The sequence below is a fragment of the Nuphar pumila genome, chromosome 4, assembly GCF_984573655.1.
Source record: "Nuphar pumila chromosome 4, dmNupPumi1.hap1.1, whole genome shotgun sequence".
NCBI lineage: Eukaryota > Viridiplantae > Streptophyta > Magnoliopsida > Nymphaeales > Nymphaeaceae > Nuphar > Nuphar pumila.
In genome coordinates, this window is record NC_143252.1 from 132,202,571 (window position 1) to 132,211,295 (window position 8,725).

Sequence of the window (8,725 nt, forward strand, 5' to 3'; positions counted from 1 at the left end):
ATGACAACTGATATTGTCAAAAGTGAATGTGCACCCTCACCTATCCTTCCAAGCAAGAGTTTGAGATCCACTAATACATATTTTTGTAGAGCATTGAGACTCCCAGTCGATAAGAGTGACCTCAAAAGTTTAACCAACCTGTCGGTGATGGAATGTTTTTCCCAAGTTAGCTAAAAAAAATGAGAGGGATCCAGAAAGAGGCTAAGTGCCATGGTTATTTAACACAACCAATCACATGCCTGCACTGTGCACTCTGTAACTATGGCCCCCCCATGCAATGCTGTCATGTGTCAGATAGCCATGGCACTTAGCCGTTCCCCTGATGCGCTTTATACATCGCAACTGGCTGGGCTGGGCTGGGCTGGGCTGGGCTGGGCTGGGCTGGGCCACCATATATTTCTTCAGAGCCAACTTGGGCCCAGTTTGTCTCAAAGTGCTCAACTAACAGAGTGCTTGACTAAGCCTTCTTCAGGCTTATTATAAACCAAAACCAAAACCAAATTTACATCACAACATAAGGATGAATAACAAAAAGAGGAAATTTGTAGAAAAAGTATGGAAAGCAAAGGAGTCAACATGTGGAAACACTAGAGCAAACACACTAGCTAGCTAGCAAATGTGACTTCACAAACACAGCACACTCGTCCAATCCATTATACACTTTAACAAAAATACCAGTATAGCAACCAGAGGGAAACAGACAAACTAAGGTTTGGGTGCTGCTGCTTCCTTCACAACCGTCACTGGGCATGTTGCATTTATCACCACGTAGTTGCTGACACTGCCGAGTAGGACCCTGCAAGCACATGTAAACTTCAATCTTAGTATGCCTTTTATTTACCGAAGAACAAATTGACAAATAGATTATATAAACAGGACACTGCAAGGGCCGATCGATTTGCTATTGTTTTTTTTTTTTTTTTGAATTTATAACCCGAAGAGACCGTATCCAAGACCTGGTCGCGCTGGCTCAGCATGCCATACTTACGATCGCGCCGGCAGCGTAAACCTTAGAGGTTCTTAGGACCCCTGCCCTGAGGCCTATGCTACACATTGGCTTGCGCAGAGAGACGATGCCCCCATAAAAAACGAACCTTGACTGCCCGTCTAGCAACAAAGGCCCCCCTTGGGACCGATTTGCTATTGTCTGCTCCAAAATTTTTCTAGGATAGGCATGACCTTTACCGTAGACAAACTCTTGCCAATAGTGAAAACGTTTGCATGACATTGCCACCGAAAGAAAAGGGGAGGTTGGCTTAAACACATTAATTGAGTGGTCTTGAATGGAACAATTGTAAAGAAAATAGAAGTTGGAGCTGAAACTTGATGGCCTGAAATTCGGCATTCTTATTTCAAATATGTTGAACTCATGCATGTTAGAGTTGCACATTATTTTGTTTAAAATGGCCTGACAATTATCAATTTTGTTGACAGTTTAAAATTAAAAGAAGAGCTAGCACACAGTTATAACATGTTTGTAACAGAGCAGAACTGTCCTGGGTGAAGGCCACAGATAACACTATGATTCCTAAATAACGACAATTAATGGTGGTGAAAGGCATGATTGAAAAGTACGAAAACCCTTTGAGAAAACAAAAAGAGACTAGGGAAAATACCTATGGAGTGGCCCCAGTCCCCTGCTCCCCACCACGAGGGAGTCGAGTTTCAAGTCCTCCACTGCATTGCACAACTTATCCCTCGCATCTCCCCAGTAAATTTTAGCAACCACTTTCGCCTGTTTATATATTCCATCAAATATTATTCTTATAAAATAAATAATAGTTTCTGCAACAAGAAACAACAGTGCTAACGAATTGAGATCAGGTGCAACGTGATTGTTAACTTTAAGTGTGCTGCTGCACCTGATCAGCCACGGGGCGTCGGGGCCCAACACCAGATGGTGGGTGATCGGGTGCAGTAGCACACCAAAAGTGTGCAATCACATTGCACCTGATCCTCCCTCAATGGTAATTGTTAGCAGAAAATTTCTTTCCATAATATGCATATAAACTTGGTAATTCAATGGAATATTGCACCGAGTCTTTGAAAACAACCACCCAAGGTTTTCTTCTATCCCATTTATTGCACACACACGGGAAACCAGCGCTAGAGACCGAGGCTGGATCATGTGAAATCACATTGGACACTTTTGACATGTGCTGCCACAATTAATGAGCACCCTCCATCTTCCCCAGATGGCCTGTCAGATGCCAGGCGCAACAGCAGATGGTGGGTGCTCAAGTGCAACAGCATATTTAAAATGTACAATGTGATTGCACTTGATCTTTTTTCTTAGTGCTATAGAGCACAACAATCGCATACAACCCCGGCCCATCAAGAAAATTGATGCTTTGGCTAGTTCTGGCAAAAGGACACACAGAATATTGAATTTTTGACATCCTTCAACATCAACGCTTTAAACCGACCCACCTAACCACGTCTGATAAGCAAGAGCCAGTTTACAGAAAGTAAAACATGGTGACCTGATATAGTCAATTAAAAGAGAAGGCCCTCATCTTCCTTTAACCTTCCATACAACACAGTGAAAGCATCAAGATTTCAATTTCGAGATATCATATCCTAGTAAACGATGGAAAAACAGCTAGTTATCCCCTCTGCGACCGAACCAACAAAAAGAAACCTAAAGGGAAAATAACAAAATCAGGACTTACGTTCTTGGACATGGAGACGGTGTCCAAGATGTCGAGAACCTCAGGGTCAGGAGTGTCGAGTCCGTACTGCTTCAACAAGTTAGCCACCTTGAACTCATCAAGAGGAATTAGAGCTACAAAATCAGGAGCACAAACATTCGTTCATTAAGATGCATGCTGTAAACAAAGCACATGAATCCGGGGAATTAAGAAGAGGAGGAGAGAAAAGGAGAAAGCATAAAGGGTGATCAGTACGTGAGCCGGTGGCTTCCCAGAGCTGCTTCTGAGGGAAGTCTGATTTGGTAGACTGCACATCGATGACAACGAGAGTGTCTCCGTTGCCGACTATGTTGTCGACTGCCCATCGTAGGGCAGACTTGCTGCTTCCCGAGTAATCCATGCCGATTCCAATTGTGCGAGGCACTGCCATCTCTCTCTCTCTCTCTCTCTCTCTCTCTCTCTGGTTGGAGACGGGTAAAGCTTTATTCCCAAGGAAAAAGAAGGACCCCATTTGCTTTTCCCAGTTGTTTTATAGAGGAAGTTCGGTGGGACATCCAGATGAGAATATGTGTGTAGTTTTATTATTGTCTTGATTATTATTAATCGTGTAACCACCATCAAGCTGGCCCTATACTTTTCCTACCGCTTTCCCCATGTCACCACACCATTCCATAATTACAATACATCTCTTCAGCCTTTGATACATGGTTTCTTTTACATATAACTACATGAACATGTTCAAATGGTCTGCAGGTAACCCTACGAAAACAAATCTGGCGGTTTGGCTCTTGCTTGAAAAATTAGGCGCCTTGGTCAAAACCGCATGTCCAAGTTTCGGTTTAAAAAAATCAAGTGTCATGTAAGCTTTTTCCTTTTGAAAAAAATTAAGACCAAGACACCTGAATTTTCAGGCGACAAGAGGCAAGACTGTTGAGAAAAAATTAAGTAAATAGGCTAACTTTGTCATAATTTCTAGTTTTCAGCCAGTTATGATATTGTGCACAAAAATGTCTTATCTACGTCATCGTCCAAAAAAGAATATGGTGATGACCAAGGATTCTAAAGGCTTCAAACCCACTCAATGTGTGGTCCATATGTGCGATACTTCATCGATTATTAATTTGAATGTCACCTGATTTATTAAGTTCCATTAAATGGTTGTTCTACCTACCATTTTAGTGTTTGATTCGTTCCTCGCGCCCACGTCAACCTGCCGCATGGCTAGCGCATTTTGCGACGCCCTGAGTTGCACCTGTTTGTGTTTGTTAGTGTGCGATTATGTAAAACATTAAAGATTGCAGGTGTCTCGGGCCGAGGTTGGAATGGGGCATGAGCAGTGCGGAGCTCTACTGAGTGGAAAATGCATCGAGCGTAAGAACGTGCTGTATGCGTCACCTTGATCGGTGACGTGCGGTGGTAGCATGGCATGCGATAGGCAACGATATCGTCGTTAGTGCATCGCTGTATGGCAGCACAGACGTGGAGCGTTGTTTGGCTAAGCAGTGCCAGCGGACCAGAGGGTGTTGCCTTTGGAGAGTGCTAAAGAACCTCTCAACTTGCGGATGTCCCACACGAGGCGATTGGACGCACGGGGGTGTGTGTGGGTTAGGAGTAATTCCCCCAGGAGTCACATTAGGTGATTCCAACCGAGTAAAGATACTCGAGGCTAGGTAAGAGAGAGCCTATGCGCCAGCGAATGAGTTTGGGTGGTGCTCTTCGCTATGGCATGAAATCATCAATTGGTCTTCGGACTGGGGGTCGAAAGACTTGGATCCTTCAGTGGCGAGGTTTCAACTGGCTTGCGCATGGAACTGCGATGTGCACCATGACATGCCAAACTAAGGCAGGTTGGTGCCCTTCTCGGAAGTGCTTAGTTGGTATGTGACGACTATGCACAAAGTGGCATTGATAACATGGAACGCATTTGAAGATGCACTTGAAGAGCTTCTGCTAGGCAGCTGTGCGCGGGGTAGCGCACAGGGCCAATATTCTGATTCAGTACATTGAAAGTGTTGGTGGGTGGCTTGTGGCCGTTAGTCTGGCCATATTGGCTAGTCTAGCGTGCTACTGGTTGCGAGCTATTCCATGTCCGTGACAAAAGTGGCTATGAGATTGCGATTAGAAGGCTTGTGACGGCAAGGAGGACCGTTGCGCCGCATGGGCTTATTGAGCGAAAATTAGCCCGTGACAATTGGCATCAGAGCAGATCGATATCTTGAGCAAGATACACTCAAAAAGAAAATGTTCACGGAAACCTTGTTATTCATGTGCGACACTGAATGGAACAAAGATGGTTTATTCTTGCGATGCAAAATTGCGTAACTAAAGATTGGTGAATCGAATCTTTGAAGCAAAGTAGTGGTTGGATGGTATGGGACATCTTTACCACGATATTCTGAAGCGTAAGGTTGTTGTTCAGTTGCTGGCTAAGGAAACACAAATAAATCAAAAAGATTCTCACCAGTTGTGCGTTAGGCTCACAGGTGGAGCGTAGCGTTTGCCTTCTGCATGCAGAGAATGCACGTTGGATTCGGCTGGAAGGATTTGCACCTTTGGGTCGGGGAGACTTGATAAAACTTGTGCTCTCTCCCAAGTTTGTGGGTTAGCGGAGTGCCCATGTTGAGCAAAGATGCTCGTCGGTTCGATCCCTTAAATCGAAAGTTCTCTGAGAAGTGTGTATGTGGAAAGAGTTGTTGTTCTTGGATCGTTGATCCCTGCGGAAATTCTCTGCTGACTCTAGAAGAGAGTTGCAGCATGCGGGCTTCGGGAGAGGAGCAACAGCATTGGGCCGAAGGTGCCTATGTGAGGAGGACGCAGCAACATTGGGCCGAAGGTGCCTATGTGAGGAGGACGAGTGCCACGAAGACACTCTGAAGGATCACATTGGGTTAATGCTCCAGCAAAGCATTTCCCACTTGAGGACTTAGATGGATCATTGAAAAACCGTAAATGTTGTCCTAAAGGGATAGAGATCTCTGCGGGAAACATTGGTGGTCATCTTTCTCTGAGAGGATCACAAAGGGCTCAAAGTGCCCTTGCTGAGGTTGGAAGGCAACCCAGCCATGAGCTTCATGACGACAAGCTTGTCGTGCAGGCTAAAATGCCCTGCTTGAGTTGGAACTACATTGGGGTTCCACAAGCATGGAATGCTCGTTGCGAGAAAGCAGAAGACTGTTGTCTAAGCGATCAGAGATGCGCTAAGGTATGGGACTTGGCATATTGAAGATTGTGGAGATGGTGGATGGACACCAGAACAAGTTGAGCTTGGAAGAAAAACAAGTTAGCCAAAAGTTAACACAAAAGGGAACTGGCAGATCAAGCTAACTGCGTTCTTACCTACACCAATATTATCGAGGACGTATAATGGCTTGGGTGGGGGAGCATGTCCCGGGCCGAGGTTGGAATGGGGCATGAGCAGTGCAGAGCTCTATTGAGTGGAAAATGCATCGAGCGTAAGAACGCGCGGTATGCGTCAGCTTGATCGGTGACGTGCGATGGTAGCATGGCATGCGATAGTCAACGATATCGTCGTTAGTGCATCGCTGTATGGCAGCACAGACGTGGAGCGTTGTTTGGCTAAGCAGTGCCAGCGGACCAGAGGGTGTTGCCTTTGGAGAGTGCTAAAGAACCTCTCAACTTGCGGATGTCCCACACGAGGCGATTGGACGCACGGGGGTGCATGTGGGTTAGGAGTAATTCCCCCAGGAGTCACACTAGGTGATTCCAACCGAGTAAAGATACTCGGGGCTAGGCAAGAGAGAGCCTATGCGCCAGCGAATGAGTTTGGGTGGTGCTCTTCGCTATGGCATGAAATCATCAACTGGTCTTCGGACTGGGGGTCGAAAGACTTGGATCCTTCAGTGGCGAGGTTTCAACTGGCTTGCGCATGGAGCTGCGATGTGCACAATGGCATGCCAAACTAAGGCAGGTTGGTGCCCTTCTCGGAAGTGCTTAGTTGGTATGGGACGACTATGCACAAAGTGACTTTGATAACATGGAACACATTTGAAGATGCGCTTGAAGAGCTTCCGCTAGGCAGCTGTGCGCGGGATAGCGCACAGGGCCAATATTCTGATTCAGTACATTGAAAGTGTTGGTGGGTGGCTTGTGGCCGTTAGTCTGGCCATATTGGCTAGTCTAGCGTGCTACTGGTTGCGAGCTATTCTATGTCCGTGGCAAAAGTCGCTATGAGATTGCGATTAGAAGGCTTGTGACGGCAAGGAGGACCGTTGTGCTGCATGGGCTTATTGAGCAAAAATTAGCCCGTGACAGCAGGCGTGGTTGAGATAATTTTTGCAGAAAGGCTAGAAAGCAATCCTAGCTTAAATAAAAGATCATGTTGATATGATATTTGAATCTTTTTTCTTTTGAGAAAAAGGCAATTCATATTTGTAGAGATGTCACCTGCACCCCTTGAAGGCAGCCAACTGGATCTCGCTAAAGCTGCATGGCCTGTGGCAACGCGCTACCCTGTTTTAGCTTCACCAACAGGTCCGGTAGGAGCAGCCAGTGCACGTCATCTTGTGTTGAGATGTTGCAGGTTCAAAACCCAATCGTATAGTTGTATAACTGATCATAGGGTTCTGCCTGATGACCCCAGCTTACCTTTAAAAAAAAAAATGGTCCCTCGCATTGAATGGCGTATTCACAGTGGCATCATGTTATTCGTGTCACTGGATAAATTTCAGAGGCTTGTGCAGTATTGGGTGAATCTTGACCCAACAAGCTTTTTAGCGAGTTTCAAAGGCTCGGTCTGGAACAATTCCACTTGCTTGGAAGCAGGAATGAACTGGCTGCCTAAAGGAGCTGTTTGGAGTCGTGATCCTTTGCCCTGTGCTCAGTTTATGGTTTAAGTTCTGTTGGCAGATCATGTAAACACCTTGGACCGAATTCAAAAAATGGGGTGTCCAACTTGTAAATCGGTGTTGTATGTGTGAGCAAGATTTGAAATCAGCTGAACATCTGTTTTGGTCCTGCCCCTTCTTTCAAACACTGTTTAATTTGGCTTGGTAGGACCTTAGTCTGCAGGGCCATCGTGCTTCTGGAAGCTCATCTTGGGACCTCCCTTTTGGATCCTTAACTAAGCCTAGCTGTATTGGTTGCCGATTGACTTGGTGATGCTCTTCCTTTGTAAATTCTCTGATATCAAGACGAAACTTCTTGGTCTTTTCTGAACTATTATTAATAAAACTTTTTTCTCTTACTCTAAAAAAAATAATAACTTTTGGTTCAAAGGTGATTGCTGGGTTGTTTGATGTAAACCCTCCATTGGAAGGACTGTTTTGAGCTAATATTAGATGATCAAAATAGGTTAAAGTTGAAAATGTAGAAGCTATTTATGAAAAGCACAAAGAAACTAGTGTCTGGGTCCAGTCATCTTAAACGTCATGCCCTATGGTTATAGCCACTTTGTAATCTCATTGTTGAAAGAATTTAGCATGGTTGATTTGACATGAATTGAGGCCTTAGATCATGCTTTTCTGATGAAAAATATGATCTTTATACAACTTAACCCTATCAAATTATTAAAAACAGAGAATAAAAAAAAGAGACAGTAACTGCTGCACTTTTGTTCCATGATGAGTAGGAATGACAGTGGACCGTGGGAAAATGGGCCCCGCCTGCCTCGCCTCGTTTGGACCCGGGATGGAGGACATGAAACGGGGATGGAGGTTAAAATCAAAACCCGGGGATGAAGGCGGGGATGGACTTACGCTTTTCCCCACCCTGCCCCATCCACGTCCTGATCCCCGCTTTGCCCTGCCGTGCCCCGTCTCCAATTCTTCTTTATGGATGACAATGGACAGAGGGGAAATGGGGTGCCGCCCCGCCTCATGCCATTTGGACCGAGGATGAAGGGCATGAAACCAGGATGGAGGCAGGGATGAAAGTTAAAACCAAAACCCGTGCCGGGATGAAGGTGAGGATGGAGGGCAGGATTTTGAGACGGGGCGGGGGTGGAGACCTTGTCCCCCACCACCGCCCCAGTCCACTGCCATTCCTAATGATGAGCTCTTTGGATAGTGGTTTACCAGCAAGGACGTCAATTGGGTTTGACCGGCTCCTGACCTGTA

General features: G+C 45.6%; 1 protein-coding gene across 1 annotated transcript; it reads right to left on the reverse strand.

The window, feature by feature from the left end:
* Positions 1-577: 577 nt before the first annotated feature.
* On the reverse strand, positions 578-3,132 carry LOC149841103 (universal stress protein PHOS32-like). The gene is made up of 4 exons (XM_090004664.1): positions 2,907-3,132; positions 2,673-2,785; positions 1,617-1,735; positions 578-796 (listed from the first exon to the last, which is right to left on the reverse strand). Exons 1-4 carry the CDS (start codon positions 3,079-3,081, stop codon positions 706-708), a joined length of 498 nt encoding a protein of 165 aa, XP_089860790.1. The 5' UTR covers positions 3,082-3,132; the 3' UTR covers positions 578-705.
* Between the last annotated feature and the right edge of the window lie 5,593 nt (positions 3,133-8,725).

Excerpts from the sequence above, each read along its gene's own strand:
- LOC149841103 (XM_090004664.1), bottom strand. The coding sequence starts at position 3,081 with ATGGCAGTGCCTCGCACAATTGGAATCGGCATGGATTACTCGGGAAGC. Across the intron at positions 2,786-2,906 it reads CTGGGAAGCCACCGGCTCAC|CTCTAATTCCTCTTGATGAG; the intron begins GTACTGATCACC and ends CTGATTTTGTAG. Across the intron at positions 797-1,616 it reads GGACTGGGGCCACTCCATAG|GGTCCTACTCGGCAGTGTCA; the intron begins GTATTTTCCCTA and ends ATGTGCTTGCAG.